The sequence below is a fragment of the Camellia sinensis genome, chromosome 4 (assembly GCF_055761805.1).
Source record: "Camellia sinensis isolate YWXY chromosome 4, ASM5576180v1, whole genome shotgun sequence".
NCBI classification, from domain to species: Eukaryota; Viridiplantae; Streptophyta; class Magnoliopsida; order Ericales; family Theaceae; genus Camellia; species Camellia sinensis.
In genome coordinates this window covers 37816865-37831345 of record NC_138964.1, presented here as the reverse complement: position 1 = coordinate 37831345, position 14481 = coordinate 37816865, and the positions used below count along the sequence as shown (strand labels likewise).

At 37.7% G+C, this 14481-nt stretch overlaps 2 protein-coding genes across 2 annotated transcripts; both read left to right on the top strand.

Moving 5' to 3' along the window:
- Positions 1-6928: 6928 nt before the first annotated feature.
- Positions 6929-12407, top strand: LOC145823692 (uncharacterized). The gene is made up of 5 exons (XM_082923202.1): positions 6929-7069; positions 10158-10298; positions 10936-11701; positions 11915-12001; positions 12100-12407. Exons 1-5 carry the CDS (start codon positions 6929-6931, stop codon positions 12405-12407), a joined length of 1443 nt encoding a protein of 480 aa, XP_082779328.1.
- A 61-nt stretch (positions 12408-12468) lies between these two features.
- On the top strand, positions 12469-13765 carry LOC145823301 (uncharacterized). Its single transcript, XM_082922871.1, has 5 exons — positions 12469-12583; positions 12672-12762; positions 12886-13137; positions 13253-13392; positions 13473-13765. Coding segments are annotated over exons 1-5 (672 nt in total). The 5' UTR covers positions 12469-12581; the 3' UTR covers positions 13660-13765.
- Positions 13766-14481: the final 716 nt, after the last annotated feature.

Sequence of the window (14481 nt, the reverse complement as noted above, 5' to 3'; positions counted from 1 at the left end):
TGACTTCCTTCGATCATCATGAGAGGATTCAGAAGACGAATCATCTTGAATTTCCTGATTGCCAAAATCCTTCGTCATCATTTCGTAGGCTGCAGCAAATTCTACGGCTTCCATGGTGTCTTGATGGATTTTGGTAGCAGCTTCAAATTTGGGAAAAGCTTTGGCAACAGCGTGAAATTCTGCTGGTATCTCACCACCTTCCGTTAAAACAGGAAAGAGAAGGGGCTTTAACTGATTACCCACAACCTGATTGGGTTAATCCTTTTGCCGCCCAAACAGTCAAGACCACTTTGCCCCTTCTCTTTCCTGTTTTAACGGAAGGTGGTGAGATACCAGCAGAATTTCAGGCTGTTGCCAAAGCTTTTCCCAAATTTGAAGCTGCTACCAAAATCCATCAAGACTCCTGAATTGGTTTCAAAACTTGAAAAACTCACTCTTGGCCCAAAGGAGAAAGTTAAGGAATCAAAAGGTGTTCTCAAGGTTCACCGCTGATGTTTGTTGAGGACGGTCTGTTACCCTTGGAAGAGTAACCGTTCTGGATGATGCACTTCGAGACATCATTTGAGCTTCGCCTTTTCAAGCTCGTCTTGCAAGAGTTTGTAAGGATTTCGGTGAACCTTGAGAACACCTTTTGATTCCTATTTATAGATGAGATAGAGGGAATGCCAATAATGCCGAGTGCACAGAGGGGCCTCATCGACGCATTATTCAGACATGCCACTACCCAAAAGTGACCACTACTGACCACTACTTTTATCAAGATATGGACATATCCCCATATTCGAGATAAAAGACTGACTCAATAATAGGTAAACGACAAACAACTTTCGTTTCGATCCTTTATTGGTATCAGAGCTAGTTTTGATGGATTGTTTAGCGTAAAACACTTATCAGGGTAGTAAAGACCTCTGTTGTTGAAGATAATCATTCCTTATTTAATATCTGTTTTATAATTTGTTATAATATTTCACCAGGGCAAAGGTAATCATATAGTAACCAAGGCAAAGGCTATTGATATTTTGGATACAGGAGCAACCACTTGTGTTGTTGATTCAGATTCAGTGCCCGAAGACGCTTTGGAAGAAAATTCTTATACTGTGGAATTTAATGGCATTAATTCACAGTCCAAAGCAAACAAAAAGCTCAAAGGAGGAAAAATGTATATTGGGGATAACTGGTTTCGTATTCCCTATACATACAGTTTTCCCTTTCATCTTGGTGGGCGTATCCAAATGATCATAGGCTGCAACTTCTGCTTATGAACCTGATCCTGAAGCTTCAACTGATTACCCACAACCTGATTGGGTTAATCCTTTTGCCGCCCAAACAGTCAAGACCACTTTGCCCCTTCTCTTTCCTGTTTTAACGGAAGGTGGTGAGATACCAGCAGAATTTCAGGCTGTTGCCAAAGCTTTTCCCAAATTTGAAGCTGCTACCAAAATCCATCAAGACACCATGGAAGCCGTAGAATTTGCTGCAGCCTACGAAATGATGACGGAGGATTTTGGCAATCAGGAAATTCAAGATGATTCGTCTTCTGAATCCTCTCATGATTTGCTTGATCTTCAGCTCTTTTGGACTGATGAGAGATTTCTTCAACAAGACTTCGTACTTCCAGAATGATCATAATAATGATCTATGATAAGCTCATCTTCTTCATTCAGGATTTCTGTTATAAAGCATATTTTTCTTTCTTTCCTTCACCTCTCCCTGAGCAATAGTGAAGGCATGCAAGTGCTCTTCTTCAGCTTCTGATGCTTTTGCCTCCTCTTCGAGAAGTTCCTTCTCTTCTTCTTTATATTTTCCCTTCTGCCTCAACTCCTCTTCATCTTTTTCCAATTGTATTGTGAGCCTGAGATCCTCAAGTTCCGTCTTGTATTTGGATACTTCATCTTTTAATCGATTCATCTCCGATTCACACCATTGAATGTATTCCTGTTGTTGTTGGAGTAAGGGCTTTTGATTATAGGGCACTGGAGATCTTGATTGCATTACGAATTTTGTTTGCATCGTAGTAGGTTGTTGGGCAACAACATCGAACTTCTCTTGATGATTTGAGCTCTTAGTCTGATTACCTATTTATAGATGAGATAGAGGGAATGCCAATAATGCCGAGTGCACAGAGGGGCCTCATCGACGCATTATTCAGACATGCCACTACCCAAGAATGTCATTACCATACAAACTCGGCAGTCTGTTAACCTCCTAGAAGAAATCCTGAATGAAGAAGATGAGCTTATCATAGATCATTATTATGATCATTCTGAGGAATGGATCTTCCATTCAGTCTCTGGATCCGATTTCATGGATAGATATCCCAAGGTAATCAAGCAACTGAACACATGTGGGATAATCGGAGAAGATCCTATGAAGTTATGGACAAGAAATCAAATCACCTGCAAATTGGATTTGAAAAATCCCGACTTTATCATTGATGATAAGCCGATGAAGCATATCACACCAGCAATGAAGCAAAGCTTTCAAAAACATATTGATCAACTGCTGGAATTAAAGGTGATTCGTCCAAGCAAAAGCAGACATAGGACTACAGCTTTCATAGTCCAGTCAGGTACATACATTGATCCTATAACCAAGGAAGAAAAACGAGGAAAGGAAAGGATGGTTTGTAACTACAAACGCCTTAATGATAATACCCACAAGGATCAATATAGTCTGCCAGGAATAAATACGATTATGGCAAAAATAGGCCATAGTAATATTTATTCTTCTGTGCCTTTGAAGCAATTATCCATTTTTCTTTGAAAAATTGCAGGAGCGTTTTTCAAACCGAATGGCATAACCAACCATTCATAAAGACCAAGAGGGGTCCAAAACGCAGTCCATTCAATTGAATCAGGATGCATGGCCACTTGGTGAAACCCGCTCTTAAGATCAAACTTTGAATAAATATTACTATGGCCTATTTTTGCCATAATCGTATTTATTCCTGGCAGACTATATTGATCCTTGTGGGTATTATCATTAAGGCGTTTGTAGTTACAAACCATCCTTTCCTTTCCTCGTTTTTCTTCCTTGGTTATAAGATCAATGTATGTACCTGACTGGACTATGAAAGCTGTAGTCCTATGTCTGCTTTTGCTTGGACGAATCACCTTTAATTCCAGCAGTTGATCAATATGTTTTTGAAAGCTTTGCTTCATTGCTGGTGTGATATGCTTCATCGGCTTATCATCAATGATAAAGTCGGGATTTTTCAAATCCAATTTGCAGGTGATTTGATTTCTTGTCCATAACTTCATAGGATCTTCTCCGATTATCCCACATGTGTTCAGTTGCTTGATTACCTTGGGATATCTATCCATGAAATCGGATCCAGAGACTGAATGGAAGATCCATTCCTCAGAATGATCATAATAATGATCTATGATAAGCTCATCTTCTTCATTCAGGATTTCTTCTAGGAGGTTAACAGACTGCCGAGTTTGTATGGTAATGACATTCTTGTAAAACGTAACGTTGTCACCTTCAATTCTGACGCCACCATACATAGATCGAATGAAGTTGCAGCCTATGATCATTCATATCGCTGGAGGGTTGCCTGGTAGTCCGCAGCAAGGGGATGAATTGATGGATCAATCCAGCGGTGAGATGGTTCAGTTTGAGCGAGCCGGATTCTTTCGTCTCCTGACATTGGAGGATAAGTTCTTCGAGTTGCAGAAGGCCTGCTTGAACCTCCGTACCTTCCATATCCTCCTCGGTTGGCCACTCTGTTTGATTGAATCCGTAGAAGTAATACTTCAACAACTTAATACAGACTAAAGCGCTTCTTTTGGAAAAATTGGTCTCTGCGGAATAGGAATAGCAGTATGTCCAGTGGCTGGTGGATAACCAGGAGGACCCATCATTGAATCCTGCGGAGGCTGATAGTTAGAAACAGCAGAAATCAGTGCTCTGCCCTGAGGTGGTATGACATACTTGGCTATAGAGGAAAGATCATAGCCAACTGCTCCAGTTGTTGCTCTGAAAGGAATACGGGCTTGTGGTGAAAGTGATGATTCCCTTTCTTTCAATCCATGCACTGTCAGATTTGATGATTGTTAGCGGCTTTTGGGCTAAAATAAAAGAAGTTAAATTTATAAAGGCCAAGAAACTACTTCAAAGGTTTCGAAGAGGCCAGCAAACTTCCAATACCTTGGAACAACAAATCTCCCCGGAAACACAGCTCCAATTATCTATGGCTGAACGAGCAAATATTGCCCCTGCAGAAGTGCTTTACAGATCCAGACGAGATGATGCTCATCATCGTGTCTATACCCATAGATCTGAAGAAACAATACTCTGCGTAGGAGAAACGCAGATTGAAAGGGCATTCATTCAAGAGGAAAGTTTTGACCAGCTACAACGAAGCCGTATGCAATATATTCACCTTGGCGTAGTCCAAATTGGGCTGAATTTCCCACTGGCGTAGGAGCATATCCTTTCAGTTGAGTGGGGATCCTTTGATGCAGCCTTCCATTTACATATGCCACCCCATCCAGTCATACAACCATCGACTTCAAGAACGATTATACATTCCTCTGGGGGAATAGAGAGGCTTGGAAGCTTTTGAATTTGGGCGTATTTCAGCATCAATGGTTGATTTAATTGGGCCGAATTTCCCACTGGCGTAGGAGCATATCCTTTCAGTTGAGTGGGGATCCTTTGATGCAGCCTTCCATTTACATATGCCACCCCATCCAGTCATACAACCATCATCTTCAAAAATTATTTGGGCAATTCTGTCACCAGTTTGGACAATGAAGGGTTCACTCTTATCATGGTTAAATAAGAGAACCTTAACTTCATCTCTGTAATCTGGATCTATTACGCCTGCGCCAACTACAATACAATTGGAAAAAGATGAAGAGGAGCTGAGGGATCCAGATTACAGAGATGAAGTTATAACCAAGGCAAAGGCTATTGATATTTTCAAATTTTATAAAAAGGTATAGCATGATTTCGCTTATGTGGACTCAATGGCGTATGGCTTATAACACGGAGTATGAAGCTCTTGTGCTCTTGTTGCCTCAGGAGATGGAGATGAAGGAACGCAAAATATAATCTCCCAGATGAGGACTGTATTCACTCTTGAAGACCCCTATCAAGGATCAACCTTGATGCAAGAAGAAGCATACAGGGATCTTGAAAGACTGTCATGCAAGGATGTTAAAGATATCATGAAAGCTTCCAAGCCTCTCTATTCCCCCAGAGGAATGTATAATCGTTCTTGAAGTCGATGGTTTTCTCCTACGCAGAGTATTGTTTCTTCAGATCTATGGGTATAGACACGATGATGAGCATCATCTCGTCTGGATCTGTAAAGCACTTCTGCAGGGGCAATATTTGGATTCTTTCGTCTCCTGACATTGGAGGATAAGTTCTTCGAGTTGCAGAAGGCCTGCTTGAACCTCCGTACCTTCCATATCCTCCTCGGTTGGCCATTCTGTTTCAGAACAGAGTGAGAAAACTAATCTTGATAGTGCATCTGCAAGAACATTATCAGAACCACTAATATGTTCTAATTTTATATCAATACCAAGACCAGTAATGTAATCAGTGAAAACAAGCCACCTAGACCTAGACGGCTTAATGCTCCATATTGTCTCAATGCTCCCACCGATTTGTTCTGTGTCATCAATTCCTTCAGATACAGAATAGATAGCATCTGAGTCTTCTTCCTCGGGATGAACAGAAACAACTTCATAATCTTCGGGGACTTCAATATTTTCAAATAAAGCCACTCGTTTAACATTCTTCTTTTCTTTTTCACAGTCACGAGCGTAATGACCTTCTTCTCCACATAAATAACATTTGCAATGCTTTGTCTTCTGCAGATATTTTCTTTTGTCAATTCGCACATGGGAAGGATGAGGCTTTCCTTTGTATGTAGTGGCTTTGCGAAGTCCGTACTTCTTCTTCCACTAAATGCGATAGAGACGCATCAGCATAATGGTGTCGAACAACTCGCCATCGATCTCCTTGAGTTCCTGTGGTCCTCCTGGTTATCCACCAGCCACTGGACATACTGCTATTCCTATTCCGCAGAGACCTACCTATGGGAATGGAGTGCCCAGATTCTCCCAAGTGGCCATGCATCCTGATTCAATTGAATGGACTGCGTTTTGGACCCCTCTTGGTCTTTAACAACTCGCCATCGATCTCCTTGAGTTCCTGTGTTTGTTGGTGCACTGTGTGAATGTTGTCACTGTAGGTCATCGCGAGTGTATTGCTGGACTGGGAGAATCTGGGCACTCCATCCCCATAGGTAGGTCTCTGCGGAATAGGAATAGCAGTATGTCCAGTGGCAATCTAGATAGCTCAGACTAGTTAATATATTCTTACTCAGACCAGTGAAAATGTTATGGCAAATATATGGGAACAAAATATTAAAGAATGGTATGAAAAATCTAATACTTTAGACGATCATCATGAGAGGATTCAGAAGACGAATCATCTTGAATTTCCTGATTGCCAAAATCCTCCGTCATCATTTCGTAGGCTGCAGCAAATTCTACGGCTTCCATGGTGTCTTGATGGATTTTGGTAGCAGCTTCAAATTTGGGAAAAGCTTTGGCAACAGCCTGAAATTCTGCTGGTATCTCACCTTCTTCAGCTTCTGATGCTTTTGCCTCCTCTTCGAGAAGTTCCTTCTCTTCTTCTTTATATTTTCCCTTCTGCCTCAGCTCCTCTTCATCTTTTTCGAATTGTATTGTGAGCCTGAGATCCTCAAGTTCCGTCTTGTATTTGGATACTTCATCTTTTAATCGATTCATCTCCGATTCACACCATTGAATGTATTCCTGTTGTTGTTGGAGTAAGGGCTTTTGATTATAGGGCACTGGAGATCTTGATTGCATTACGAATTTTGAGAATTTGAAATAGGGGACGGCACATAGAGCACATGTAATTGCATTGCATTTTGGGCAGAATGCTCTTGATTGAGCAGCTAAGTCCCTTCGGCACGTCGTACAATCAGGTCTTCTGTCTGGTGGTAGAGGCTTCTCTTGTTCCCAAGTATGAGAACAATGATAAGAATATGGGCCGACTTCTCAGCCCCTTGTATTCAAAAGTAAGTCCAAAAGGAAAGAAGAGGTTAAATTCTCAGGATTGGGCCTAATTTCCCACTGGCGTAGGAGCATATCCTTTCAGTTGAGTGGGGATCCTTTGATGCAGCCTTCCATTTACATATGCCACCCCATCCAGTCATACAACCATCGACTTCAAGAACGATTATACATTCCTCTGGGGGAATAGAGAGGCTTGGAAGCTTTTAACTAGATTTTCTCTGGAAACACAGTTAATAGCATTTTATAATAACCTTTCATAAATTAGGGTTTCAATTTCGTAATAAAAAGCTACCTGAATTTGAAAAAATTTATTTCTGTGTATTTTGAAATTATTCTTCAACATATTTGTGTGATTTTATCTGTAAATTTCTCTGGCATTTGAATTTCTCTGATTTTTGATTAATGTAATTTTCTTCTTTCAATTTTCTCTGGCATGTTTATTTTCACAACAATTTTTTGTGTTTTTATCTTATTCTTGAACATGTTTCTGTAATTCTGTCTATAAATTTTCCTGCTCCGTAAATTTCTCTGTAATATGTATTTTTAATTGCAATGTCTATCTTAATCTAGAATGTCTATTGCTTTCTTGCCTCTGTCTTAAGTTTCTCTGGTATTTATAATTTTCTCTGACCACATCACATCACTTTCCTCCCTTGTGTCTTTGTCATTTTCAATTTTCTCTGGAATTTTAATATTGTAGACTGGAATGAATGTTTCTTCTTGGAATTTTCTCTGCCATATGTACTTTGAGAAAAAGTTATTTCTCTGAATTTTGATCTTATTCTTGAATATGTTTCTGTCATTTTGTCTCTGAATTTCTCTGCTTTGTAAATTTCTCTGGAATATGTATCCTTCTCTACAATGTCAATTACACTCTTGCCCCTGTCTTAAGTTTCTCTGGTATTTATAATTTTCTCTGACCACATCACATCACTTTCCTCCCTTGTGTCTTTGTCATTTTAAATTTTCTCTGGAATTTTAATAATGTGGACTGGAATGAATGATTCTTCTTGGAATTTTCTCTGCCATATGTACTTTGAGAAAAAGTTATTTCTCTGAATTTTAATCTTATTCTTGAATATGTTTCTGTCATTTTGTCTCTGAATTTCTCTGCTTTGTAAATTTCTCTGGAATATGTATCCTTCTCTGCAATGTCAATTACACTCTTGCCCCTGTCTAAGTTTCTCTGGTATTTATAATTTTCTCTGACCACATCGCACCACTTTCCTCCCTTGTGTCTTTGTCATTTTAAATTTTCTCTGGAATTTTAATATTGTGGACTGGAATGAATGTTTCTTCTTGGAATTTTCTCTGCCATATGTACTTTGAGAAAAAGTTATTTCTCTGAATTTTAATCTTATTCTTGAACATGTTTCTGTCATTTTGTCTCTGAATTTCTCTGCTTTGTAAATTTCTCTGGAATATGTATCCTTCTCTGCAATGTCAATTACACTCTTGCCCCTGTCTTAAGTTTCTCTGGTATTTATAATTTCCTCTGACCACATCGCACCACTTTCCTCCACTGAGTGTCTCTATCATGGTTAATTTTCTCTGCTTGTGTATGTAAATTTTTCTTGCATTTTAATATTATGAATTGAAATTTTCTCTGGAATGGAAATTTCCTCAATAATGTGTAATTTTCTCCAGAATGTGCATTTTTCTCTGGTATGTTTATTTTGTTCAATTCTTGATTTCAATATGGTGTACTTCTCAGTGCCATGTTTACATTACTTTGTTTATTTTATCTTTGCTAATTGTGGAATGCAAATTTTCTTTCACTTGCCATATTTACTTTTTTCTATCATTCATTTTCTCTGGTATGTTTACTTCTATCTGTAATTTAAACAATTATTGAAAATTTCTCTCCCATGTTTATGATGCTGTGTTGATTTTCTCTGACATGTCAAATTTTCTGTAATTTTCCCTTATCTGTAATTTTCTCTGGCATATCCAATTTTCTCCCTTATCTGTAATTTTCTCTGACATTTCCATTTTTCTCTGGGATTTAATGTTGACATCTCTATGCTTTAATCATTGTCTAGAAATGGCAAAACGTAAAGGCAGCAAAACACCGGAAACACCAAGCAAAAAATAGAAACTGTCTCAGTCTTCTTATGGACTAGGATCAAAAACCAGCAGCAAAACACTAGAAACACCAAGGAAGCAAGAACAACTCTCTCAGTCCTCTTATCATCTAAGATCAAAAACCAGCACTAAAACACCACAAACTCCTTCCCAAAACACACAAGTCCAAGCTGATGAAGCAACTAGCATCCAGATGAGTACCCCAACTTCAAAAGACTCAAGCTCAAGGGGGAAAAAACCTGTTAAACTCCACAGAAAGAGAGCTCACTACAGCATTCAATTCCGATCCAACCTCTCATCTGTCGTCTCCTTCTTTCAAACACTTAAATTCAGTTCAAAACATCTTCTAGAGCTTCAAAAGACCCCATTCTGGTATTTGATCCAAGCTCTAACCACTGGAAGGATGGATCCAAAGAAATCTAGGAAATCCGATGATGATGTAGTTGCCATAATCCAATGTTACAATGAAAAAACAAAAGCATTCACAGTTGGGAAGAAGAACCTGACCTTTACAACAAATGACATGACCTTGATTTTTGGTTTGGAAGGAGGTAAAGGAGCCATGTCATTAAGATACTCTAAAAAGCCAAAATCTGCATTCCTCAGGAGAAGATTCCAAAAGGACACAAGGCTCACTGGTCCTGTTCTTAAAAATGCCTTGGTCAAAGCAATGAAAGGCAAGCAACCAACTGACTTCAAAGATGTAGCAATCATTGTTACATTGTACTTGTGTCTCACCCTATTTTTTGCAGCAAGTGGGAATTCAATAGGTTGGGTTTTTATAAAGTATGTGGAACCTCTTGAATCAATGAAACAGTATGATTGGCCGGAAGCAATCACATCAACATTGATTGATTTTATCATGGCATTGCATAGAACTCCAGAAAAAGTTACGGGATGTGTCATTGCATTGCTGGTAAGTATAATATCCATTCAAATTTGCAGTTATCATACTTACAAATTTGTGCGTTTACAAAATTTTATTTACTTTCATTTTTATCACAGTATTGGCTATGTGAACATGCAACTATCATTGACTCAGAAGACAGTAACACAACAGACTTCCCAAGATGTGCCAAGTGGAACCTTCAAACCTTGACGAAACAGCTGCAGAAGACACCAGTCCACTCTCTTGCACCTCGACAGGTTAGATTCCTATTGCTACCGAAATCTCAGTGAAATTTCAAAATTTCTCTGACCACTGCTTTGTTTCCATCCTTGTGCATTGATTGATTAAGATTAATTTTCTCTCAAATATCAATTTCTGTTTTCTTCTTTGTTAACCACTGGTCTATTTCTGCCATTGTAATGAATTTTCTCTGCCATCCAAATTTCTCTGACCACAATTGTAACACATTAACTTATATGCCCTGATTCATTTTCTCTAATATCTGAATTATGTTCTTTGTTACATAATTTTCTTTGGCCTATCAAATTTTATCTCCTTGTGTGTAATTTTCTCTGCCCATAACTTGTGTGCCTTGCATCTTTGATAAACACTGTTTATTTCTACCCTTCTAATGAATTTTCACTGGAATTCAAATTTCTCTGACACAAATATAGTAAAACATTAATTTATAAACACTGCTTATTTCACTGTTTCATAATTTTCTCTGCCCCATAAAATTAACTCCATGTCTCTAATTTTCTCTGGCCCAATACAATTTTCTCTGAAGTTTGTTTCCAATTAGTATCATTTAGATGAATTTTATTTTCCTTATTTGAATTTTTTCTCTCAGTGAATTTTGTAACATTTCTCTAATAAAAGAGTCTCCTGTTACAGATTGATAACAAGCAGCTAGTCAAAAACCCATCTGAGGAGTTCTGTCTTGGCAAAAAGACGAAGAAAGAATTAAAAAAGGCAATTGTCATATTCAAGGAGACATTACAAGATCCATCTGAAGATGGAGGAAATGAACAAAAAGAAGGCAACACAGAAGAATACGAAGCCAACAATGGACAAGAACATCAAGCAAGCAGCACAGAAGAAGAAACCACCAAAGAAAGTGAAGAAACAGAACCAGAAGACAAAGAACAAAATGAACAGAAAGAAGAAGACAGTGAACAAGAAGATGAAGATGAAGATGAACAAGAAGAAGAGAACAAGGATGAAAGTGATGAAGAAGAAAATAATGAGCAGATGGACCAACAACATGATGGCATTTGTGGCTCAACAATGCATCAGCCTGAAGAATTTGAGGAATCAAAGGATGCCCAAATTGCTGATCTACGTCAAAGACTGAAGGCACTGTCTCAATCTAAAAAAGAAGAAGACAGAAATTGGATGGAATTACTTGCTGAAAAGGATATTTCAATAAGAATCCTGACATCACATAACTCAGAACTTCAAGAAAAAGAAAGCACAATCCGAATGAAACTAAGGATGTTGGAGGTTGAAAAAGCAGACGATGCAAAAACAATTCAACAGTTGAGGTGTTCAAATTCGGAGCTTGAAACTGAAAATGCCAAATTGCATGAACAAGTTCAAGAACTATCTGTCCAACTAGCAACAAAACCATACCGAACACCAACACAACTTCAACCACAAGGTCAGTGAAAATCTTGAGCCACAAAAAGTTATGTCCTTGTGCCATCATAACTCAGAGAAATTTCTATTTATTATAATTTTCTCTGTCATTGGTAATTTTCTCTGGAAGTTATATCTCTCTCAACACATTAGTTATATTTCTACTGCTCATTTCATTTCTCTGTATATTTTCCTATTCCATTTTTGCGGTTTGTTTGATTTTCACTGTGTATAGTTGGAATGCAACTGGAACAACAACCAACAACCCAACAAGAGCAAATCCCACACAAACAACAACCGAAACAAAAGAAGAAACTCTATGGTAACTGCAAAATATTGAATTAAATAAATTTACATATTGAAATATCATCTGTTGCTTCAGAGAAATTTCACTTTTCCTAATATTTTCACTGCCTACAGTCAAAAAAGATCCAACCTCAATGATAAAAAATTTAAAGGCAAAAGAAAGGAAGGAAAAGCAGCATGATCCAAAATTCCAATATCCGAAAGTTGCGAAAGTGACCAGAGCTTCAAAACAAGCTGCAAAACAAGTTGAGCAAAGCACGAAGGACAAAGAAGTGCTTGATGCTGATGCATACGTCTTGCCTCAACCTATAAACATCACAAAATCTTGGGTCTTTCCACAAACTCTTGTCATTTCAAGATTGATAAAAGATCATATAAAAGACATCTTGCAGCACATATCAAATGTGTCTGGGCTTGAGTAAGTACAACAAACAAAATAGAACATAACAAACAACAAATTACAAACTTATGTTGCATTAACAACAATTCAATCCCTTCTTTGTCATCTTGTAGAGCTTTAATTTGGACAAGTGAGTTGAATATCATTACCTTTGAAGACATTGGAAACCTCATAAAGCAAAAAGAAATTGCCAACAATGTAAGTCTTTCCCTTTCATCAACATTTCTCTGCAATGTTCCATCAGCCTTTATAAAACAATATTACAATTATAAATCATATTTTTCAGGTCATTGATGGCTATGGAGAGATCCTTTTGGCTGACCAAATCAGAGAGAAACAACAACCAACCTCATTTTTTTTTCACATCCATGTGCTTGGTATGTTACTACTATTTTATTTGATTTTCTCTGGAATTTACTTTCTACTTTCTCTTCTTAATATACTTCTTGAAGTCAGTTGTGTCACTAACAAAACCATTTTTTGATTTTCTCTGAGCACAGAATTTCATCAACATGACAGAAAATCAAAGTTTTCGAGTGTCCTTATTTGACAAGCATATTGAAACAGCATGGAGGAACTATAGGTTCCTCCATTTCCCAATAAATACTGGAGGTAATGAGAAGTCCACACATGGAAATCACTGGACCTTGCTTGTCCTGGACAAACAAGACAATTTATGGAGGTTCTACAACTCACTGAGGCCAAGGAGGGATGATGCAGAAGACAAATATGTCAAAGATGCAAAACAATTGGTAACGAGTGCAAATTTCTCTGATCCATCATCATCTTTATGTGATGATAATTTTCATAGAATCCCATTGACTTGTCCGTAAATTTCTCTGTTATATAAAAATTATTTTTTTGCAGCAAGATTACGTGGAGAATTTTTTGAAAGCTTGTCTTGAAAGAGACGCTCAATCACAACCCTCCTTCAAATTAATTAACTCACAAAACACAAGTTATGACTTTGAGTATGTCAACAATGCTCCACAACAAGAAAGCGATTCGTAAGTTTCATACATCTATAAATAAGATAATTTCAGTTGCATGTTTCTTAAAACTAACCATACCTATAATTTGTATGCAGTCTGGATTGTGGCCTCTTCGTCTGCTATATAATGAAACAATATAGCAAGCATGAACCTATCAAATCCAAATTGTCCACACAAGAGATAAGGTTGATGAGGGCAGAACTCATAGAGAGATTTGTGACCGAAGTTGGCCGGTCATGGACTGAACCAATTGAAATACCCCCAGAAGAACCACAAATGTAATAGTGAAACTAGTGAAAGGAAGACAATATACATATCCACACAGAGAAAATTGTCTCACATATATGTATATATCCTTTCTTGTTGATACATTGAAGGAATGATGATCCTTGACGTATATGTATATATCCTTTCTTGACTAATCTAAATTTCATTTTTTTTTTATTTCGACTAATGTAAATTTCAACAATTGTCTGCCAGAGAAAATTGTCTGCCAGAGAAAAATGTCTACAGAAATTTCTCTGGTATAAACTACTAGAAATTCACAGAGAAATTTAACTTTTATCGTCCCAAGGGGATGCCTATATGATCATGTAATATGTAAAACTTTGTGTTGGTACAAAACAATCATCAAACTCAACAAAACACAAAGCACACAGTAATTTTATCTGCCACTGGAAAATTTCATTGCATGAATTTCAAATTTCAGAACACAATGCCCATATAGTTTTCTCTGATGGTGAAAAATTTCTCTGGTGAAAATTTCTCTGGCTTTGACACAAATTTCTGAGTTCAAGTGAGTCCAGAGAAATTCTTCCCTGGTCCAGAGAAATTCTCAACTCAGAGAAAATCCAAAAGAGCTTGATTTTGTTTCTTGGTTGTAGAATAATTTTTTGAATGCTCTGTCTGCTGTGCACATTTCTTGAAATGACTGATATGAAGCTACCAGAAATTTACAGATAAATTTAACTCATATCTCACCAAAGAAGGTGCCTATATGATCATTCAATCTCTAATGCACTGTGTTAGTACAAAACAATTATCAAATTGAAAAAACACAATCCACACAGTACTTTAGTCTGCCATTGTCAAATTTATGTGGAT